We start from the raw sequence: 25055 nt of genomic DNA on the forward strand, positions 1-25055 counted from the left end.
TAGCTACATCTCATGTTCGGGGGTCCCAAAGAGCACCATGTATGTAAGCATGTGTGTCTCGTATCCTCATGTTTGTCAGCATTAATTAGCATTGGAGTTTGATGCGATTGCAAAGACTTAAGTACCCTCTCCTCCATTGGTGTCAAAAAAAATGGCGATTCTTGAAAAGGAGTGGTTGTAAAGACTTAAGTGCCCCGAAGATGATTATTTAAGACTCAGTCCCTACACTGCAGGATTATCCGAGAAAGAAATATCCCCTGGAGGAGGCCATGAACATCAACTCTCTCACTCTCTCTCTCTCTCCCTTCTCTTTCTGCTTCTATGCACATCCAGTAGAAGATCCTACATTGCTCCATCAAGCACCGACTGACCTGCACATTGATTGTTGTGGAGCCTGATTCAGAGTTTTTACCCTTACAAGAGGAGGGCTTGGGGGCTCCTCCCAGCGTGGGTAGCATCATTCAACTAAATGAGTTGTAGATCCTGATTCAGAGTTTTTACCCTTACAGGAGAGGGGTCTGGGAGCTCTTCCCAACGTGGGTAGCATCATTTAACTTGAAGAGTTGTGGAGTCTGATTCAGAGTTTTTACCCTTACAGAAAGGGAGGTCTGAGGGCTCCTCCCAGCGTGGGTAGCATCATTCAACTTGAAGAATTGTGGAGTCTGATTCAGAGTTTTTACCCTTACAAAAGAGGGGTCCGAGGTCTCCTCCCAGCGTGGGTAGCATCATTCAACTTGATGAGTTGTGGAGTCTGATTCAGAGTTTTTGCCTTTATAGGAGGAGGGTTTGGGGGCTTCTCCCAGCGTGGATAGCATCGTTCAACTTGATTCGTTGTGGAGCTTGATTTAGAGTTTTTGCCCTTATAGAAGGAGGGTTTGGGGGCTCCTCCCAGCGTGGGTAGCATCGTTCAACTTGATTCGTTGTGGAGCCTGATTTAGAGTTTTTGCCCTTACAGGAGAGGGGTCCGGGGGCTCCCCTCGGCACGGGTTCCGGATGTTGTGGTCAAAAAATGCACAGGGTATCGTGGTGAGAAAGACATATTTTTGTTCCAAGCAAGATTGAAAGAAATCAATGAAAAATCCAACAAGGAGCATGCCAGAATCAAGATGTGGATGTCAAGCGAGAATGGTGTTGTGCAACTCAAATAACATAGAATAATAGGGGTCTGGTTTTTAGTTAAAATAGAGAATGAAATGTCAATATAAATCACTGAAAATTTACAAAAATAAACTAGACTCAATAACAAAGACACCACTTTTTACGGATTTGGAATATGACCTTCGGTTAGGGAGATATGGCCCTGACAAGTTGGTCCTAATTTGGGTAGCGATTTACAGCGATTTGCTTACTGAATAACACTACAAATCGCTATAGCGATTTGCGGAAGATACTACAAATCGTTATAGCGATCGCTATAGCGATTTGCGGAAGACACTACAAATCGCTATAGCGATATAGCGATTTGCGGAAGACACTACAAATCGCTATAACGATTTTCGGAAGACACTACAAATCGCTATAGCGATTTGCGGAAGACCCGAAAATACTACAAATCGCTGTAGGAAAGGCCGATAACACTACAAATCGCTGTTGGAAGGCCCCAAAAAAATTTGGTCCGGAGGGCGCTGCCCCCGAGCCCTCCGCCAGGGACGGCTCCCCCTGGACCCCCGCCCGCTGACCGCACAGCGGGATCTGCACCGGGGGGGAGCCCCTGGACCCCCTTCCTGTAAGGGAAAAAACTCTAAATCAGGCTCCACAACTCATCAAGTTGAATGATGCTACCCACGCTGGGAGGAGCCCTCAGACCCCTCTTCTGTAAGGGTAAAAACTCTGAATCAGACTCCACAACTCTTCAAGTTGAACGATGCTACAGTCAGTGTGCAGGTCAGTCGGTGTTTGATGGAGCAATGTAGGATCGTCTTTTGGATGTGCACAGAAGTAGAGAGAGAAGGAAGAGAGAGTGAGAGGGTTGATGTTCATGGCCTTCTCCAGGGAGAACTCTTTGTCTCCCTTGATTTCTTCTCTAGAGAGAGAGAGAGAGGGTTTTACAGTGTTTAACGGAGAAAAAAGAAGAAGACTTTGAAGAGTCAACATCATCCTCGACTTTCTGGATGGAGGACATGTTTGTCCTTTTTTTTAACAGAGAAAGAATAAGAAGACTTTGAAGAGTCAACATCATCCTCGACTTTCTGGACGGAGGACATGTTTGTCCTTTTTTTTAACAGAGAAAAAAGAAGAAGACTTTGAAGAGTCAACATCATCCTCGACTTTTTGGATGGAGGACATGTTTGTCCTTTTTTGGAACTGTTTGTTTTTTCTTTTTTGAATGAAGGGCATTTTTGTCATTTTCTCAAACCATCACTTTATGAGAAGAATAGCAAGAAAGGGTACTTAAGTCTTTGCAATAACACCAGAGTCCAATGCAAAGTTATGTCAACATACACGGGAATACGAGTCCCATGTGCTTGTATACGTGGTGCTCATTCAAAGCCCCGAACACAGACGTGGGATTCAGTGAATCATCCGGGGGGAACATACACCACCCTCTCGACCCCAACTCTTGCTCGAGCAAATGCTCAAATGAATCAAACATCAAAATGAAACAAATGGATAACAGTCCCCAAATGGATAACAGTCCGCGTGAGAGAGGATTGAAAGAGGTTCAAATAAAACAAATACAAATGGATAACATTCAAATGAACCAAATGGGTAACAGTCCACGTGAGAAAGGATTGAAAGAGGAAGGAGATAACAACTGCGTAGAGACTTCTTCGGATAATCATGGTTATCAAAAGAGAACCACGATCACAACCAAACTGTAAATCCTGATTCACAGGAGGTTAAACCTCTTTATTATTATGTAATCCAAAAATTATTATTTAAGGAACCTCTCATCTCTTCTCATCTCTGGTTAAAAGAGAAAGAGAGAGGGAGAGAGAGAGAGAGAGAGAGAGAGAGAGAGAGAGAGAGAGAGAGAGAGACCTGGTTCTTCGTGGCCTACCTGGGTCGAACCACGTTACATCTATCACTGCAATATTTTCGTATGTCTGAGTTGATTACTTTTCAATCTAACTGCATTATTTTGTAATCTTTCAACCATTTGGTCTTCAAAATAGGCAACCTACACACACCAGCATATCATGAATCACACTGGATTGCTTTTACCCAACTATTTGGTTCAACAAAATATTTTCTGTACAACTCATGGAATTTTACTCGGTGGACACAAAAACAAGGCCACGGTCAACGTGGCACCTCTTGGCCCGTGTTGGAACAACCCAACTGTGATGGTGGTTTCTCATCGTTATTAAAAATAAAAAATCCCTGTTTGTATCAGCACTGATATAAAATAAATAACAGGTAACTTGATGGTTATCTAGTTTGCTGCATAGACACATACAGACACTATCCTTATAGCTTCGCGTGTTCCCAAAACCGATGGTAAGATGAATAACCAAACCAAACGCCATAGTTCTTAAAAAAGGCCATCCTGTCAAAAGCAATTGATTCTTAGTCATGACCTTCATGACTTTATTGGTGTGGCTCTAGTGTGTTTTGAAACCGAACCAGTGGTTTTTTTTCCCATTTTTTTTCATTTCTTAGGATCTTAGCTCAATTATTCTCATATTTAACCCCCATGAGATGACATCTTTGAGAAATAACGGGCACATTTCCATGTAGACACCCTATTTTATAGTGGGTTTTTTTCATTTTTTTCTATTTCTTAGGCTCTTAGCTCATTTATTCTCATATTTAATCCCCATGAGATATCTTTGAGAAATAAAGGGCACATTTCCATGTAGACGCCCTATTTTATTTTACTTTGCATTATGGGAAACATGAAAGGTGAGGGAGTACTAATTCTCAGATTAGTTTAATCACAAGTTGTCAAAGGCTTCAAGTTGTACTGAATTCGCCTGGTATTTGCAGAATCAAGTATATAGAACTAGCACATCCATAGATATGTGCACGCATATGCAAGGTAAAGGATGATCAAAGGAAAGAAAAGGAGGAAACAATTCATCAAGAGAAGATTTCTTCCATAATTTCAGGATTATCTTACCAACCATTGATACATCTTAAGATCTAAAGCCTAGTGATCCCAATTCCCAACTTGAGGAGCACCTTCATGAGCCATGCCTTAAAAAAATAAAATAAATAACTCCCTCAATTAAACGCCACTTTTGATCACTTTGATAAGAAAGGCGCAACAGCAGCAACAAAAACACGAAAACCAACTAATTAAGCATAAAAGACTTTGCCCAACTGTACATAAATCTTAAAAAATCATGGCCGTTGATCCTATTCCACCCCCATCAATCACTCAAAAGAACTTTGGATCATAGCCGTTGCTTGAGGTTGCAAGGATGTAGTAGGCCACTATGTGGCCGATGGAACCCCAAGCCAACACATCCACGATGTTGAACCCAGCTGGGTCGTTAGATTTCAAGAGACCAACATACTCCTTGGCCCTGGTGTCACCTGCCTCAAAGTGGGTCACTCCATTTTGCTCAGGCAGGCCTTGCTTTGCAACATTCTCCCTCTGAAAGTTCAAGAAAACAAACCTCCCCAAGAACAAGGAGAGGCCGGTGCTTAGGCTGATAACAAGGGAGGGGTTCAGCTCAGCCTTCACCCCACCATACTTGGTGAGCCTGCTAAACTTTACATGGGCTCTGGTTGGGGCCTTGAGGATGGAGTAGAGGGAGTCTGTGGGCTTGAGTGGGCGCAGCCCTTGGAAAGAATGGCGTGTAGGTGAGTCCCTCTGTAGTGGGGTTGTGAGATTGAAGAAGGTGGTAGCCATGGCTTGATCTGATGCAGTCGGGCTCGAGGGTTCAGAAAAAGAAGAAGGATGGTGGGTGTGTGGTGGTGATGTGAAAGGATGTGATTGGTTGGTTTTGGATAAGAGATCCTGTCCTCGAATTCTATGCTGGGTAATGGGGATATTTTATCTCTTTCATATTTTTTTTTCTCCGTGATCAAAATCGTGGTGACCACAGGTTCATTCTTAGATTTGGAATGCGTTGTGTGGATGAAATTGGCTCCACCACATAGATCTCTGACCGACTGTGATACCAAGAGCGGATCATGTCTAGTGTATATCAGGTCATATTGCATATAACCAATTATCAGTAATATTCAATCTCCACCCAAGAACGGATCATGTATGATGCATATATTGTATATAACTGACCAGCAGTAATATTTAATCTCCACCCAAGAGCAGATCATGTTTATTGCATATAAGGTCATATTGTATATAACCAAACAGCGGTAATATTTAATCTCTACCCGAGTGCGGATCATGTTTAGTGCATATCAGGTCATATTGTATATAAGCAAACAGCTGTAATATTTAATCTCTACCCAAGAGCGGATCATGTTTATTGCATATCAGGCCTTATTATATATGGTATATATTTAAGTGCAATCGATTAGTGTAGTTGGAATCTCACGATCTAAGTTGTTTTGACTCAATCTACCCTTATAGATGTGTTCAGCATGGTTGATTTAATAGGCCATTGGATCAAGTTTTTTTTTATGAAAAAACGTTTTTTAAATTTAAAAATAAAAATATGTGCTTTTATAACCATTGATTTTTGCATAGCCGAAAAACCTGTGCATAGCTAGGTTGAATTTAGGCAATTCAAGAGCTGGTTCACAAAAACAAGAGGACGCAGATCACATCTTTGTTAAGTCGTTTGTACGTACAAATGATTGTAGCAAACTTTCACCCATTATATGTATAACCAATCATCGTAATATTTAATCTCCGCCCAACATTGAGAGCACGGCTAAAGCGCATATCCATCAAGTGAGATGCAGATGCACAGTGGAGATTGAATACAACCAAAGAATCAGTGACCTGATCTGCTCACAATCAAGTCAGGGGCACCCTAATGGCATCTGAAGCCCGTTTTTGCGGCATCCATATTTAACCCCTCCAATGCCATCCATCTAGACTTTGTACAGCAGTCTGGAGCCCGTATGAGTGATACTGATTGGTAGTCTGGCTCACCTTTCATCCTGTTGGTTACTCCGATCGAAGAAGATGGTTAACTTTATGGTTTAAGCTCTAATATTATTTTCTCTTTTTACAACAATTTGCCCTGCTTTTTCAACTTCTCTCGTTATAGAGGTCGCGCTCCAGAATACCAGATCAGCTTTTTTTAACATGTAAACGGATTCAGATATCCATTAAATTTGGATATTTTGTCAGATTCGATAGCAAAAAATTAAAAGCATATATGCATCCAATTATAATGGGACATGGTTTTGGGTTACCAAATGCAATGCCACTACAAGGAATCGAGGGCATCGGATAATATCTTATTCATTTGACATCCCTAATTGCATGTAACAAGACAATGAACAAGTACAAGAGCTGGCCAGGCCGGACCATAAACAACTCTTAACACCAAATGCAAGTCAAATGTTGTGTGCTTGGAACATCAGGACCCTAGATCCTAAACAATTTTAGAATTTGGGAAGCTAGGGATTTTCAGGGGGCGTTAAGTACGTGAATATGCTTGTCCCAGGCCGATCTTTCAGAATAGGACATGTGCGGTGCAGAGCTCTATTGAGTGGAAACTGCATCAAGTGTAGAAATGTGCGGTATGCATTCGCTTGATCGGTGACGTGCGGTGGTAGCATGGCATGAGATAGGCATCAGTATCATCGTTAGTGTATCGATGTGTGGCGGCATAGATGTGGAGCGTTGTTCGGTTAAGCAGTGTCAGTGGATCAGAGGATGTTGCCTTTGGAGATTTGGTTAAGGGCCTCTCGGCTTGTAAGATTGTCCCACGCATAGCGGTTGGATGCATGGGGGTGCATGTGAGTTAGGGCTAATTCTCCAAGGGATCACATTAGATGATTTCAACCGAGTATCACTATAAGAAAAACTCTAATTAGCGACGGAAATTTGTGATGAATTTTTTTCGTCGCAAATTTGTGATGGAGTAGCTAGAGAAAACTAGCAGTCGCTAACATTCGAATTATTTACATAATTAGCGGCGAAAATAATTTTGTCATGAATCCATCGTGAATTCGCTACAGATTCGCGACAAATCAATTCTGTCGCAACTTCGCGATGGCTCAACAACAAAAATTTTATGTCACTACTCTATCGCACATTTGCAATGGAATTTTGTCGTTGCGAATCCGTTGCTAAATTTCTTGTAAATCCCTAATGCGAGCCCATTTTTCCTTTCTGTTTCATTTGTCGCTCGCCTGCAGCCCGTCGCCCGCCCGCCACCCGGCGACCTCTCGTCACCCGCCCGATCGGTGCCCGTCGACCTCCCGTCGCCAGCCCGCCGCTCGTCGAACTCCTCTCTCTTTTCCTTCCCGTTCTCTCTCTCATTGCTCCCCCTCTATGTTTTTCGATGACCTCTTTTGTTCCCCTCTCGTTCTCTCTCTTGTTGCTCCCCCTCTAGTTGTTGGAGGGATGACAACCCCAACCCGCCCGTAGGTAACCCTCCCCATTTCCCCTATGTTGGAGCCTCCCCCTTCCCCCTATGGTTGTCGGAGGGTCAGCAGAGGCTTGACAGCCTCTGTCGAGCCCTTCCCACCCCCTATAGTCAGCGGGGGCTGGCAGAGGCCCTGATCGCCTCTGTCAGGCCCTCCCCTTGCCCCGATCTCTGACAGAACAGGGGGCTTTGCCCCTGTCCTTTCGAATGCCGACAGGGAGCTCCATGTCCTCTTGACTTCTCCTGCAGTGGAGCTCCGCCCCACTGCCGAAGAATGATCGGTAGGGGGAGAAGCCCCCTGCCCTTTTGTTTTCCTTGGCAGGGGGTGGCTTCGCCCCCCTGTCCTCGATAATTTTGACAGAGGGCTAAGCCCTCATGCCCCTTGTCTATTTTCCCGGCAGGGGGCGGATCCCTCTGTCGGGAAATTTTGCCTCGGCAGGGGGCGAGACCCCATGCCTCATGATTGATTCTCGATAGGGGGCTCAGCCCATGCCTCCCGATGCTTTCCTTAGGGGGTCTCACCCCCTGCCTCCTGTAAATGTTCCGGTAGGGGGTTTTGCTCCCTGCCTTGACCTTACTGCCGACAGGAGCAACGCCTCTGCCTGCCGCACTTTTAGCAAAGGGCTGTGTCTCCCTGTCTGGGCTCGTTTCCAACAAGGGGTGTCACCCTCCTTGTCATCAGGTAATAAACTTTATTTTAACACAGTGTCTTCTGCAAATTCCGCAATGAATCCCGCTTGTGCCCCACGACCCATGGTAAGTAAGTGACAAAAGCAATGCAAATCGGGTAAATACCCGTGGTGAGTAAGTGATGCATGTGCATCACAGGTTATTTAATTTCTTGGATACAACACTTTTTTGTTCACACACTCACTTAGTTGTGGATATCTAGGACTGCTTTGATGGAGTTTCGAGATCATGCTGAGCATGATTTTAACGTATGAAAATAAAAGTGTTCTTATTTTTTGAGTTTGGATTTCATGCTAGTTATGCTTGTAGTTAGCGGGATATTGGAGTGTGTTTGCTGCAGGTACATGTTTGACATTGTTTTGATATGAATGATTTGAATGTATTGCAATGATTGATGTGATTGTATTCATGCTTGCAGAATGTATCATGTTATGAATGAGTTTGCACATGAAAATGAATGATAAGTTATCAATGCTTCAAACATGCTTCAAATGAATGGTTTTGCACATGAAAATATTAAGTTATCAATGCATACATCATAGTTCTTGTGATTGAATGACATTATATATATATATATGTGTGTGTGTGTGTGTGTGTGTGTATGTATCAAATCATTATATTTACCACAAATGCATGATAAATTTGATATTTTCTTCATTAAAGCATTCTGATGATTCTCTTTTAACTGGTTAGGATAATATCCGTAACATCATAGGACAAAATAATTGCAAACCGTGGAGGGATGTATCGTAGGATAGTTGACAATGAGGTATCGCTTAAATATATGGATGGTGTTGACAGTTTTATTGAATTTGCAATGACAAGTGTCAGTACAGTGGATCTCACAGGTTGGATTAGGTGCCCCTGCACGATGTGTAAAAACAATCGATTTGTAAAACCTCATGGCGTTAGACATCACCTATACAGGAAGGGTTTTGTGAGTGATTATCAGAATTTGACGTTTCATGGTGAAGAATTTATGAACAATTTTGATGCACGGGTAGATGTAGTGTGTGTGCGATAATCCATATATGGATTTGATATTTGATGTCACAGGACCAGAACTGGGTTCTGTTATGGGTTCTAGTGATGTACCAACTGGGTTCTGCAATGTTTGAATGTATTGCATGACATTTTTTATTCTTTGATTATGTATCTTCGATACGTATAGAGTTATGATTTGAATGTATTGTAACGTGCTTAAATGATTTGAATGTATTACAATATTTGAATGTCTTGCATGAAGTTATTTTCGATTTGATTATGTATCCATGAAGATATAGAGTTGTGTAACGGATCCAATTGTATTGCAAGTTAAGGATAAGTTATTCATGATTAGTAAGTGATGTCATATCTTATGTTTTAATGTATTGCAATATTTGATGTGAATGATTTGAATTATTTGAATGTATTGAAATATATTGCAATGATTTGAATGATTTGAAGGTATTGCAATGTTTGAATGTATTGCATGACATTTTTTATTTGTTAGAATATGGTTCATGGAAATTACAGTGGTCGAGCACCCAGTGGTAGTCAGTCTCAGCCTTCATCTTCATGGGCTGCTTAGATAGGTATATCATTTAACTAATTATATACTTGATTAGTTTAAATACGCATTGTGTGAATTTCTAACTCATTTTTTTATAGATGATGTTTCGCTTGCATATGACTCACCTACACCAGTTGTTCATACAAGTCACGAGACAACACTAGATGCAGGGTCTTCTCAGTCTGACACACGATGACTCATTCAAATAGTGTATATCGATAATTGATCGTAAGTATTTCATTTTCACTTATCCTATATTTATCTTATAAATATTATATATTGATAGTTAATGTGTACCAATTCATGTGCAGCGCGAGGTTCGAGCCACAAGAAGTAATACAAGAGATTAAGCATTCGCTACTTCAATATTTACCAGGACCGGGCGCTTAATAGAAAGAGTACCCGAATGAGGTGTTAAACAAATTGTGGTCCTCATTCATGGTATACAATCATTTCTCATAGTTAATGTGTTTCATATTTATTTTTTTGTTATAGCCATGTATACTAACTTCATGAAATTATTTATAGGCTTTGAATCGCTTCGCGACTACGATAGAGGAGCAGGACGCGAGAAAGGTGTGGCAGAAGGTGGTTGTCAGTCAATTTGCAGACATGCTACACAATATGAAGATTGCAGCAAGAAAAGCATCTGGTGGGATAAATGATCCACTGCAGTGGAAGGGCCATGGCCCTCCTACTAACAGGTCAGATGTTTGGAATGCAATGTGCGACAAGTGGGAAGGGCATGGATTTCGAAACCGCTTAGCGAAAGCTGCACAAAACCGAGCGAAGATGCCCGATGCCCATCTACACATAGGTGGATCTAGGACTTTTGGGCGCCACCTGAAGAAAATGGTAACTCATCAATATATATTGTCAAATTTATAAGTATTGTTGCATAACTGTTAAATAATTTTTTTATCATTTAACTTCATAGGAAGCAGATAAAGGAGGCACCATGTCATACAAGGATGTGTTTGTTGAAACACATAAACGTAAGACCACGGGAGAGTTTGTATCAGAGAAGGCGAGAACGATAACGATATGTATTTATTGTATTAATAAATATTGTAATTCATAAGTTATTATAAACATTATAATTCTTAATTATTAATCCATATTGTAATCATTACTTTGTAGGAGTTATACGAGCAACAGATGGTAGAGCTATATGGCGATGACTCCACTCGGCATCTGCCTTTTGATCTTGCAGCATGAGTGATTGCAACAGGTGAACCCAAAAAGGGTCGTGTATTCGGGTTTGGAAGTAATATGAACACCTCACTAGTTGTTGCCTCCTCCAGTCACGGCTCTCAGAGTTCTCTCGCCAGCATCAGCTCCAAGCATCCGACTGTCCCACCTAATTCTTGGGATGGTGTCCGCCAGCTTGTTAAGGACACAATGCGTGACTATTTACATGAAGCAATTTTTGACGTTATTCGTAATGAGTTGTGCAGTTTTTTTCTGGACAGATGAACTTCGTCTGCAGGTGCCTGTCAGGTATGAAAGTTTCATGTCATTTGTTTCATGTCGTTAGATTTCAAGCTAGTATATGCATGATTTTATCATATGAGCATGATTTCAACACTATAAAAGTTTTTGACTGCCTTGTAACACATATATGCATGATTTCATCACTATTAAAGTTTTTTTACTACATTAGAATACATATAAGTATGATTCCATCACTATGAAAGTTTTTTCACTACCTTAGAACACGTATATGCATGATTGAATCACTATGAGAGTTTTTTGACAACCTTAGAACACATATTTGCATGATTAAATCATTATGATTTTTTTCCTGTCATCCTTAGAACACATCTAAATTCTGTTAATATCCTTCACTTTATTGCTAACTAGACTATGTGTAATTCATTCATGTTACTTTGATTGCCTTAGCTTAGGTGCATTGCATATAATTTATTTCATTATATTTTGTTTATCAATACTAACCTTTCTTTTTTCTTGTAGGATGCTGGAGATAATCAACGTAGAGGAGCTGAAGGGGAAGATCGAGACAATGAAGAAGATGACACACAGAATTTTGGTGATGATTAGATTCATGTGTTGAATTTATTGTACCTTCTTGTTGTTTCAAAAGAAACTCTTTGTAAATGTTTATTTATAAATAATTAGAACTTGGCGAGGATTATAGTGGATCGATAAATTGTTTATAGTTGCTTTGTATATGTATTTTTTATGTGTACTTTATTTTTTATTCACATGATATATAAATTGTATCATGAGAATTTTTTTCTTGATATTCATATTTTAAACAATTTTTTTATTTTTTGCGATGGATTTTTATCCGTCGCTAATTAGTATCGGCCTTTAATTTAGCAACGGATCAAGGATGGATATTTAACCATCGCAAAACTGAATCGACTGATGTTGTGCGATGGATTTTAATCTGTCACAATTTTACCGCTACAATAGCGACAGAATTAGCGATGGATTCATATCTGTCGCAAACCCAAATCTCTGCAGATTAACGACAGCCTTGCGATGAATCATAGCATTCGCTAATTCATCGCAATGTAGCAATGAAAGTAGCGATAGATATGTTCCGTCGCTAATTAGCGACTAAAAATTTGCGATGAAAGTTAGTCGTCGCTACTCCGTCATTAAACTCTACAGCGAGAGATTGGCGACGGAATGTGGTCGTCGCTAATCCACAGATTTCTTGTAGTGTGTGATGACTCAGAGCTAAGCGAGTGAATGTCTAGGCACCGGCGAATGAGTTTGGGTGGTGCTCTTCGTTATGGTATTCAATCAACAATTGGTCTTTGGACTGGAGGCCGCAAGGTCTTGTTTCTTTAGTGATGAGGTTAATTTTGCCGTGTTGTGCACATGGAGCCGCAATACGCTTCATGACACGCAAGGCTAAGGCAAAATTTGTGCCTATTTCGAAAGTGATAGCTGGTATGGGACGGCTATGCACTAAGCGGCATAGACTACATGGAATGCGCATTTGAAAATATGCTTGATCAGCTTCCGCTAGGCAGCTGCACATAGGGTGGTACACAGGGCCAATGAAAATGATTCAGTACATGAAAACGTGTTGGTACGCGGTCTTTGGCCGTTAGGTTGGGCAGCTTGGCGTGTCACGGATTTGCGAAGCATTCTATATCCGTGACAGAGCAATAGAAAGGCTTGTGTCGGTAATGAAAGACCGTCACACCACGTTGTCTTATTGGAAAAAGTAAGCCCGTGACAGTGCAGGCCCAATTGCTTTATGTTTCTTAAAAATTTTAAGAACCAATTTGATGGAAGGTTGAATATTAGAGTAATGGACTTTAACATTTAAGTCCTACGTTTGATTGCATGGATGCAATCGTCTGTCCCCAACGTCCCGCATCAAACGCGGAACTCTCTTTTGTCCTCCAAATCGAGACACAAGAGTCAGACCCTCTCCCATACGACTGTTGTGTCAGCAATGCAACAACAGTCCCTGCCCGGACGCTGTCCTGTGGGAAGCTTTATAAATCGTCTGCACAGGACGTGCTAGTCATACCCCCACCTCTATCACAGTGAACTAACCGTTGGGTTGTAGCTACCCCACCTCCATCCACCATTCAAAATTTCAATTACTTACGAAAAGGTGGAAAAGTTCAGGTCAACAACATTGCCCTTTCCCCATTCCTTAAAAAAAAACAAAAGAAAAAAACCTTTCCCCAATCAATTCAACCGGCTATTTATCATCATTGTTAAAAAGTGAACTACGCAAGTGTAGCACCTTCAAAGTTTAGTTTATTGAAGATAACGTGACAGTACGCCCAATTAAATTAAACATAAAGTTCAATTATTTGACATTCTCAAGCGTAGGGCTGGTAACCAAGAGGGTGTTCAAGCTCAGCTCGCTCCTGCTGAGCTTGAGCTCATGGCAAGCTTAAATTAAACAAGCTGAGCTTGAGCTGATTCATTTAAAAAATGGGAAATGATCATACCGTGCAAGTAATTTGACACTTTTTCAAAATACCCCGTAATTTTTTTATATTCTCTTCATGTCAAAAATCGCAAATATCTAAATTTCAAAAGATCTTTTTACCCTTCGCACGTAAACTTTCTCTTATATAAATATAACCGTGAAAACAGAAATTTCTACACAAACATTCAAAGGATTCATGGCATCCCTGAAGGGATAATATTTCGCAAATGCCACCTCAGAGGTAGCCGGAATGGAAAGTGAGGAATACCCAATGCCAAAGTTGTTTGGGATGGATGCAGTTGTAGGAAATGATGGAACTGGGTTGGTATTTGAAACCTCCAGTTCCATATTTCACCTCCCACCTAGATGAGGTGGTAGTTACCAAATACGACACCAGTTCCCACACTGGTGACTGCTCCGATGACCTTCCCAATGCTCTTCAGTTTTGATTTCGTCTTTTCAGCTGCGTTCCAAACAGCTGCACAAGTAGAAGTGATAAATCTCAAGCTGAACCGTTCCACTTAACCCAAACAACCATGTGGATTTGCTAAAACCACAAATTTTAGGGATTTCATAACTGCATCCTTGGCTGCCACCGACTAACAGTTTCCAAACAGGGGCTTAGAGTAGATAACTTTGGGATATCTCGAGCATTTTAAGAGAGAGCCTATGAGACAGAAAAAAGATAATGTAAACTTTTTTTTTTCATATGAGATTTGTTTCTCGCTTCCAAACATGGCCTTCAAGTAGTTCCCCGTGCATTGGAAATCGTATTCTCCAAGCTAAAGGGCGCCACCATTTTCACAATACAAGAAAGAAAACAGAGTAGAAACAAAAAAGGCCATCAAATCCGGTCCTTAAAACAAGTTTTGGGTGGTCCTGCACCATGAGGACCTTTAAAATGATTCCACTACACATGCTTTACTACCTTCTGTACAATCCGTCCCATGCACACTTGTAACATGAAATGCTCTATTGAAAGAACCAGGATCTAGCAGATGATTGCTTTAGTAGAATGAGTCAATGTAGCATCTATTCCGGATCCGGTTATACTGTAGAAGGCTGCCATAAGTCCTATCCCAGATTCCAATGAAAAGCGATTCACTGTCTGGACTGAAAGACACACCAGAGATCTCACCAAAGAAATCAATCTCCTGCTCTTTGTCGTAGTTGTTTTTCGTATCAAACACATGCACGAAATCAGCTGGCTCAGCCATTGTCATGAACTGCCCATCAGAAGTGAATCGGATGGACCTGATTGCACCTAAGTTGCCCCTGAGAACAGCCACAGATTTGGAGAGATTCCTGAGGTCCCAAATGCGGCATGTTTTGTCTTGGTTTCCTGTGGCAAAAGTGAGACCATTCGGGTGCCACGCAGATGCAAAGGAAAAATCCAGGTGACCCAACAGAGGCATAACCGTCTGAACCAAAGTGAGGTCGAGCTTAGAACTTAATCAGGAAAAGTAATGTAAAAAGGATTCTGAGTTCTTCAAATCCTGATAATGATATCCTGCTTTAATTACCAAAAGCTCCCAAAAGCCAGCAAAATTTTCAGTGACATAAATGCACAAATTATTGATCTCAGTGATGGCCATCTTACTAAAGTCAAATAGAAAACCAACAGAAAATACAAAAAACACATCTTTGTAAAAAAACAAAAAGTTTTGACCATAATTCAGATTTTCAGTGTCAACCAGTCTCCTGCCATTAAGAAAAAAAAAATGAAATGAAAAAATGTCTAACTGCAAAAATATAATAAAGAAAAAGTTTTGAAGGCAAATAAAAATGAGGAGATTTTTTATTGCCTTTCTTGAATATTCCTTCTTTTCCCTCCGCTTTTTCATTTTTCACTCCTCACTTTCTTCTTTTATTTATTTTTCTTCCTTCATAAAACTTTGGGCTGGATGACTGCTTTCTAATGTCTTACATACGATGGATTGGGGGGCTCGAGTGGTTTTAGAATCCCCTCTCATGACATGGGGCTTTATGGATTATTTATGAACTTTCAGGTGAGTGAGACGATCTTGTTCCTTTGTTTTGGGCCAACTAGCAACTGAGGTAGTTGGATGCACCAGTTGGGCATGAAGTATGTGTAACGAAACAAATATAACAAGAGATTGCCCCTTATGGGCTTACAAGAACACAAAGACCACTTATTGGTCAACCGCACTAGCACATACACATGGTCCGCTTAGGAGCCAAGAACACTAAAAAAATATAGAATTTGTATAACAAATATGCTTGAACATGCATAACATACAAAAGGGGTTACACTACCTATTTATTTACAAAAGTAAACAAAGAAAAGCCATTAGGAAGTGCTCCCAACAGCTTGAAATATAGTTGTTGGGAGCACTTCCCAATAGCTCTATTTCAAGAGCATTATAAGAACTATAATGCCCTTGATAAATAGAATAAATTACAAAAAATAATAAAAACCTAAAATGCCCCTAAAAATAATATAAAGGACTGTTGTACCCCTCCTAATGGTAAACCTTATTACAAGGCTGTGAAAAGACTAAAATAACTCTATTGGATATTTAACTATTATAATGACAATATATATATATGCATATCTTAACAACCCCCCTCAAACTCACGGTGCCACAACCAAGAGTTTTCCAAGGAAAAATTGAAACCTTGATAATGAAAGTGCTTTATTGAAGAAGTTTACTAATTGATACTCGGTTGGTCCATATGGTAATGTAATGTTCTTTTATAAGAATTTCAATATGACATGATGGCAGTCCATTTTGATATGTTTGGTTCATTTATAAAATGTATGATTGTCGGTGATATAAACTACACTTTTGTTGTCACAACACAATCTTAAGGATTCTACTACATGAACTATCAAGTCTTCTAACAATTGTTTCAGTCATACCAACTCAGAAGTAGTGGTTGTCATGACTTGGTACTCTACTTCTATAGAGGACTGGGACACTTTTTGTTGCTTCTTGCATTTAAATAAAATCAACGAATCTCCTACAAAAACCTGTAGTTGAGCGACGATCAGTCACATCTGCCCAATCAGAGTCTGAATAAGCAATAACTTCTAATAGAGAAAAAGATGACAAAAATAAATCATAACTAATAGTTTTTATGATATATCTAATAATCAACACTCATATGTACTGTAGTAGGAGCATGCTAAAATTGACTAACAGAGTGAATAACATGTATTATATCAGAAGAGTAATAGAGAGATAAGATAAAGCTCCAAATAATTGTCTTTAAGGAATTGATTCTTCAAAGGTTCTTCATCATTCTTCCTCATTTTGGCAATGATAACCTCTTGAGTATCAACTTGTTTTTCACCAGAAAGCCTTAATCATTCAATAATCTTTGATGCATACTTAGTCTGTAATAAATAATAACCACAAGGTAAGTTACTTCAATTCTAAGAAAATACTATAAGAAACTAAGATTTGCAATATTAAAGTTAGAACGTCTTTGATATGATTAAGTCTCTGTTTATCACCTCCTATAATAATCATGTCATCAACATAAAGAAGAGATACTATCATGAAGACTTAACAAAAAATGCAGTGTCAGTATAACAAGATTTAAAACTAAGTTATATCATTACACTATTGAATCAATCATACCAAGCTTTAGAAGATTGTTTTAGACCGAATAAAGCCTTACACAATCGAACCCCAATCTTGGTGGGGGCCATGTAAACTTCTTCATTAAGGTTACCATTCAAAAAGGTGTTTAACGACCATTTAAAAAATAAGTCATTCTTTAATCAAGGTTATAGAAACAAAAGTTCTAACAGTGGTCATTCAAGCAACATGAGCAAAACTTGTGAAGAATCCTTACAAACAATCAAAGTTTTCAAATAACTTGATACTTCAAATACTCAATACACAAAATAAATGTACAGTGTTTATAAGCTTTACACCACAAAAGAAATACAATAAATGCAAGGAGACAACTCCTTACTGTAATACATACATACAATGGGCTCACATAACCCTTATTTATAAGCATACTTAAGAGATGTTGGGCTATTCCCAATGGCTCTTATTAGAGACGTTGGGAATCAGCCCAATGTCTATCTTTTTAAAACTGTGTACACAGTTAGTGGCTGACTGTTGTACACTGTACACGACTAGCCACTGACGGTGTACAAAAGCATTATATAAAAAAACAAAAATAAGAAATGGAAAAATTATAAAAATAAGAAAAAATAAAAAGGAAGAATTACAATCATATTCAAAAACATGAATATGCGTAAAATGTAAAACTAACTAAAATACCCCTGCAGCCAATACAAGAAAGAAATATATATTTTATATATACAAGTAGATGGATACATGTACATATATATGAAATATATATATATATATATATATATATATATATATATATATATATATGTATATGTATCTTCTTTTATATATAGAAAATACATTGTCTTATAAATTACAATTTAACACCCCCCCCCTCAAACTTAGGGCAAGATGACCGAAAGTTTCCAAGGAGGAAATTGAACCGCGGAGCACACAAAGCTTTGGTGAAAAAATCTGTCAACTGATATTCTGAAGTTACATATGGAAGATCTATAACTCCTTTCAGATATGCTTCCCGAACATAGTGACAGTCCATCTCAATGTGTTTAGTCCGCTCATGAAAAGTATGATTTTTGGCAATGTATATTGCACTCTTGTTATCACAGCATAGTTTGGTGGGTCCTTCTATTGAGATCCCCATGTCTTCTAATAGCTGATGAATCCATACAATTTCCATGGTGGTAGTCGTCATGGCATGATATTCAGCTTCTGTTGAGGATAGAGACATTTTTTTTGCTTCTTACATCTCCATGAAATCAGTGAGTCTCCTAAAAACACACAAAAACCAGTGGTGGAGTGATGGTTATTTGGGTCACCTCCCCAGTCAGAGTCAATATAAGCAATTAATTTTAATTCAGAAGAAGAGGATAAGAATACTCCCTTGTTTAGTGTGTCTTTTATGTATCTCACAATCCGCAAGATGGCACTCATGTGAACTGATGTTGGTGCATGTTGAAACTGACTTGCAATATGAACTACATGAGAGATATCTGGTCTAGTAATACTCAGATACATCAAAGATCCCACAAGTTGTCTGTAGGGGGTGGGATCGGAGAGAAGAATACCATCATCAATCTTCATTTTGGCTCCTACTATAGCAAGAGTTTCACAAACCTTATCATCTGTAATACCTGACCGGTCAATAATCTCAGAAGCAAGCTTAGTTTGAGATAAAAAATATTCTCTATGAGAGTATGCTACTTCAATACCCAAAAAATAAGTTAGAAATCCCAGGAAGAAAAACCATTTTCTGACATTACAGAGTTAAATCTATCATAACAAGCCTTGGGGGCTTCTTTTAAACCATAAAATGTTTTTCGAAGACGAAGCACTTTCCCTTTGGGAGTCTTCATTCCTGGTAGAGCATCCATATATACCTCTTCATTCAGATCACCATTTAGGAAGGCGTTTTTAACATCCATTTGATAGATATTCCATTTGTTGATTGAGGCAACGGTAATGAGACATCGGACAGTGACCATTCGGGCCATAGGGGCAAAAGTTTCTTCATAGTCAATCCCGTATTCTTGACTATATCTCTTTGCAACTAATCGAGCCTTATATCTCTCAAGAGATCCATCGCTCTTAGTTTTTATCTTAAATACTCATCTACACCCTATTGCTTACCCTTAGGAAGATCTTGGAACTCCCAAGTCTTTACTCTGTTGAAAGCTGAAAGCTCACATTTCATTGCTTTCAGCCATTCATCATTCTTTTTGGCTTCTTCGAAGTTTTGGGATCTATATAGGAATGAATGGCGCTAATGCAGGCTCTATGTTTAGGAGTAAACGAATCATATGAAATAAACCTAGAAGGCATCTTTCTATTTCTCTCAGTTCTTTGTAGGTTTTCATCATTTGTTGAATTGGACCCACTAGGTTCACTGAATTTTTCAATTGCACTCCTAAAACTGTTTCTATCTCTATGGGTATATGTTATAGGATCTCTCAATGCTCCTTCATTTCTATGTTGGGAGATAGGTGGATGGGAAGAGTCATCTTCTTTATCACTGACGTCATTATGAATGAAATCGTCATCACTATCATCATCATGTGCTAACATTTCAAATAAAAAGGAGTAATCCATGTTTTCTTCAAAGGGTTCACTCCTTTATAAACCATTAATATTTTCCAGAAAACTCACATTTCTGGAAACATATAGCTTGTCATTCTTAATATCATAACAACGAAACCCTTTTTGGGTTTCAGAATATCCAAGAAAAGCGCAGGCAATGGCTTTTGGTGAAAGCTTGTCGTTCTTGTCAGTAAGAACGAAACATTTGCAACCAAAAATTCTCAACCGACTATAGTCGGGTTCTTTGGTATACAATTCTTCAAAAGGCGAGATATTGTTTAAGTTTTTAGAAGGTAGCTGTTTTATCAGATAGACAGATGCTAAAGTCGCTTCAGCCCAAAAACCTTTTGGGATGTTTTGATAAACAAGTAATGTTCGAGTTGTCTTTATTATATATTTATGCTTCCTTTCGGCTAATCCATTTTGTTGAGGGGTTTTGGGACAAGATCTTTGGTAAAGAATACCATGACTTTCAAGATAATTTTTTAATTCACTTGAAAGGTATTCTCCACCAGAGTCAGTTCTAAAAATTTTTAGATTCCCATTAAATTTATTTTTAATCATCATATGATAGGTTTTAAAAATCGAGAAAACTTCATATTTGTGTTTAAGAAAATAAATCCAACAATATCTCGTGTGGTCATCAACAAAAATGACATAATATGCAAAGCCTCCTTTTGATAGGATGGGTGTTGGTCCCCAACATCCGAATGGATAATTTCAAAAGGTCTTGTTGTAAACATAGATCTTTGACAAAAAGGCAATTTTTTCATTTTTCCAAGAATACAGTCATTACAAGTGAAATCACTTTTGCACAGACTTTTAACAAAAGGTAAATGAGAAATCTTTGCAATATTTGGGTGTCCAAGTCTCTTGTGCCACGCATTAATATCCTTTTGTTGGACAACATTACAAAACGGGTTCTTTGGAATTTGAAGGGAATCGACATAGTATAGATCGCCCTTCCTAGAGCCTTCCCCAATCAATCTCCCAGACCGGCGATCATGTAGCCAACATTTGTTAGATGAGAACTTTATATCACACCCATGATCCGAGAGTTGAGAAACAGAAAGCAAATTTAAGTTTAATTTGGGCATAAATCTAATTTTTTGGAATAAAGAACCCTTGTTTTTCAAAATTTTCTATTCCTTTTACTTCAAGAGATGTTCAATCCGCGGTTGAAACAAAAGATGGAGAGGGATTTTTTCAGTATTCGAAAAAAGAACTAAAACTTGGGGTCATGTGAAAAGAAGCACCCAAATCTAAAATCCAAAAGGTCTTACTGGGAAGAGAAGAGGTTGACATGACGGCTCCGGAAATAGCCCCTTTTAGAAGAGGTTGAAGTGCATCCACGATTTGTTGCAATGAAAGAGCTTCATTTGAAGATGACGAGCACTCTTCCTTTGGAGGTTGGGATGTAGTAGCCATGGCAAGTAACTTTTTTCACTTTGGGCAAATAGACTTGATATGCCCCGGTTCCTTACAAAAATGGCATAAAAGATTGCTATAATCCTTCTTCCCTCCGTGACCACTTGAGTTTTGATTCTTGAAGTGAGGAGGCTTGTAGGTCCTTAAGTTGCTCCCCGGTCTTGAGACGGCATTAACTCCTTCATTTTCTTTATTATAGGAAGGTATAGCTAGAACACTTGGGTTGTTCTTGCTTATACTCATACGAGTCTCTTCCCCACTTAGTTTAGTAATTACATTTTCAAGAGAGGGGGAAGTGAAGGCGGATAAAAGAGAAGATCAGATTTGTTCGAATTCAGGCCTAAACCCATTTAAAAAATTAAAAAATCTATCTTCTTCCAATTGTTTACGACGAAGCTCTATGGCGTCTCCACTCCACTTGGGTTCGAGCATAGCAAGCTCATCCCAAATAGAAGAGTTCGGCAAAATACTCTCTTATAGTCATCTCTCCTTGATGAAGAGTTAGAGCTCTCTTTTGGAGGTAATATTTATGAGACAAGTCCCTAGAGGTGTACATCTTCTCAAGGTACTCACACGCTTGAGAAGCCTTCTTAAACTTTATAATATTGGCGTTAATTCTTGTTTCTACAGATGAGAAAATTCATGAGAGGATTTTAAAATTCCTCATCTCCCATTCTTCATGCTTTTTGGTGTAGTCTTCAAGAGCCTTGGCTCTTTCTTCACCTTCAAGGATTTTTATTTCTCCTTTCTCCATCAAGGTTATCTTTGGCTCCAGTTCAGGAATCGAGTCTTGAACATAACCCCAAAGCCCTTTTTCCTTTAATACAAGCCTCCATGTTTCTGGCCCAGACGTGATAGTTGGACCCATTGAGTTTGAAGCCAAGAGAAAAATGAGTCTTTTTCACCCATTAGAGAGGAGAGATGATGAAAAAGAATACATAGCACAAAGGATTTTTAGACCTTTCTTGATAGAAGAGTCTTCTAAAATATTGGATGAACAAGCGAATCCACTTCAATCACCAGAAAAAATGAGGGCACGCTTTTTGAGGCACCCGAAAAAGTGAGAATCCACACGATCTTTTTTTTTCTCCAACCTTGCTCTGATACCATGTGAAGAATCCTTGCAAACAATCAAGTTTTCAAATAACTTGATACTTCAAATACTCAATACACAAAATAAATGTACAGTGTTTATAAGCTTTACACCACAAAAAAAGTGCAATAAATGTATAGTGTTTATAAGCTTTACACCAAAGAAAGTGCAATAAATGCACAGTGTTTATAAGCTTAAGGAGACAACTCCTTACTATAATACATACATACAATGAGCTCACATAGCCCTTATTTATAAGCATACTTAAGAGACGTTGGGCTATTCCCAACGGCTCTTATTAGAGACGTAGGGAATCAGCCCAACGTCTATCTTTTTAAAACTGTGTACACAGTCAGTGGCTGACTGTTGTACACTGTACACAGTCAGCCACTGATTGTGTACAAAAACATTATATAAAAAAACAAAAATAAGAAATGGAAAAATTACATAAATATGAAAAAATAAAAAGGAGGAATTACAATCATATTCAAAAACATGAATATGCGTAAAATGTATAAATGACTACAAATACCCCTACAACCAATACAAGAAAGAAATATATATTTTATATATACAAGTAAATGGATACATGTACATATATATGAAATATATATATATGTATATGCATCTTCTTTTATATATAGAAAATACATTGTCTTATAAATTACAATTTAACAAAAGTTTCATCATAGTTTATTCCGTACTCTTGACTATATCCTTTGGCTACAAGTCTAACTTTATATCTCTCTAATGTCCCATCATGCTTGGTTTTAGTTTTATAAACCCTACACCATATTATTTTCTTTCCTTTGGGTAATGTTTACAACAACAACAACAACAACAACTACGCCTTCATCCTAAAACAATTGGGGTCGGCGATATGAACCAAAAAAGAAAATCATTTTGGGTCTTCCACATGAATCCTTCCCCTCCAATCATTTCTATCCAATGTCATGGCCTCGGTGAGGTTCAAAGCATTCATATCCTTTCCTATCATCTCCATCCAAGTCTTCGTAGGCCTACCCCGACCTCTTTTAACTAATATATTTTCCCATTTCTCCATCCTTCTAACCAGAGCATCATTAGGCCTTCGCCGAATATGTCCAAACCACCATAAACGATTCTCTCTTATCTTATTTTCAATGAATGCAACGCCTACCTTCTTATGTATCTCCTCGTTTCGAATCTTATCTTTTATTGTATTTCCACACATCCATCTAAGCATACGCATTTCAGCTACACTCATTTTTTGAATATGATGTCTCTTGGCAGCCCAACATTCTGTACCATATAGTAAAGCGGGTCTAATTGTCGTCCTATAAAACTTTCCCTTCAACCGCAATGGCATTCTACGATCGCACAACACTCCAGTTGCACTTTTCAATTTCATCCACCCAACCTTTATCCTATGATTTACATCTCCATCAATTTCTTCATATTTTTGAATGATAGATCCCAAATATTTGAAACAGTCATCCACCGGTATTTTTTGCTCACCAAGCTTCACTAAACTCCTATCACTACATCGTTGCTTACTAAACCAACATTCCATATATTTTGTCTTACTCTTACTCAACTTAAAACCTCTTGCTTCCAATGTCTGTTTCCATAATTCTAACTTTGGGTAATGTTTGAATTTCTCAATTTTTTGCTTTATTTAGAGCCTCTAATTCATCATTCATGGCTATAATTCATTCATGATGGTTCTTAGCATCATTATAAGAGGATGGTTCTACATATGAATGGATGACCATTAGACATGCTTTATACTTGGGTTCAAAAGAGTTGTATCACACGAATCTACTTAGAGCTTTGGAAATCCTTATGAATTTTCCAATACTAGATGAATCTATGTCTTAAGTTTGAGAATATCTTTTTAGGGCACATGGTGGATGATCTTCGGTGTGTCGAGAATAAGTTTAAACTTCGTTACAAGACCTTCGTTCACATTCTCATGTGAATAATGAGTGTCCACATTGTCACTCTCATGCACATCATGAATGTCATTACTATCACAATTAACAACTTTATCATGCTCATTAGCTAGATAAAAAAGAAAGGAATAATCATAATGCTCTTTGTTTTTGTTTTTGTTTTTGTTTTTGTTTTTGTTTTTGTTTTAGTTTTTATCAAACTCATTTTCGTTTTCAAGAAACATGACATTTCTTGAAACATACAGCTTGTTTTTTTAATTTCATAATATTTATACCCTTTTTGGTTTTCTGCATATCCTAAGAAAACACAATGTATAGATTTTGCAGAAACTTTATCATTCTTGTTGGGTAAGACAAAACATTTACAACCAAAAACTTTTAACCTTTTATAATCAAGAGGAGTTTTAAATAATTTTTCAATAGGAAAAAAAATTCAAAAGTTCTTTAAGGCATTCTATTTATTAAGCAGACCATCATAAGAGCGGATTCGGCCTAAAAAATTTTAAGAACATCTTTAGATATAAGAAGTGTTTTAGTAGTCTCAACAATATGTTTAAGTTTTCTTTCGACTAGTCCATTTTGTTAAGAAGTGTAGAGACAAGATTTTTGATGAATAATTTCATACAAATCAAGATAATTTTTGAAGTCATTTGATAAAAATTCTCCTTCAAAATCAGATCTAAAAATTTTAATGTTATTTTTAAATTGCATTTTTGCATAATGATGAAATTTTTGGAAGCAATCAAACTTTTGGTATATGAAAAGTTTGATGTTTTCGCAAAATCCCAAAACTTTTGATTTTTAAAGAGGTT

General features: G+C 38.4%; 2 protein-coding genes across 2 annotated transcripts in view; both read right to left on the minus strand.

The window, feature by feature from the left end:
- Positions 1-4019: 4019 nt before the first annotated feature.
- LOC149818290 (photosystem I reaction center subunit V, chloroplastic-like) lies at positions 4020-4831 on the minus strand. Its single transcript, XM_089986026.1, has one exon. The coding sequence runs from the start codon at positions 4799-4801 to the stop codon at positions 4325-4327; it is 477 nt and encodes a 158-aa protein (XP_089842152.1). The 5' UTR covers positions 4802-4831; the 3' UTR covers positions 4020-4324.
- A 9493-nt stretch (positions 4832-14324) lies between these two features.
- LOC149818291 (putative WD repeat-containing protein C2A9.03) overlaps positions 14325-25055 on the minus strand; it is a 36182-nt gene continuing 25451 nt past the window's right edge. Inside the window, exon 10 of the mRNA XM_089985716.1 lies at positions 14325-15057. Within this exon, the coding sequence (XP_089841842.1) occupies positions 14644-15057 (414 nt within the window). The 3' untranslated portion in view covers positions 14325-14643. The remainder of the gene's footprint in view (positions 15058-25055) is intronic.

Source organism: Nuphar pumila, chromosome 13 (genome assembly GCF_984573655.1).
Source record: "Nuphar pumila chromosome 13, dmNupPumi1.hap1.1, whole genome shotgun sequence".
NCBI classification, from domain to species: Eukaryota; Viridiplantae; Streptophyta; class Magnoliopsida; order Nymphaeales; family Nymphaeaceae; genus Nuphar; species Nuphar pumila.

Bases quoted from the DNA above. Each gene is read 5' to 3' on its own strand.
- LOC149818290 (XM_089986026.1), bottom strand. From the start codon at position 4,801: ATGGCTACCACCTTCTTCAATCTCACAACCCCACTACAGAGGGACTCA.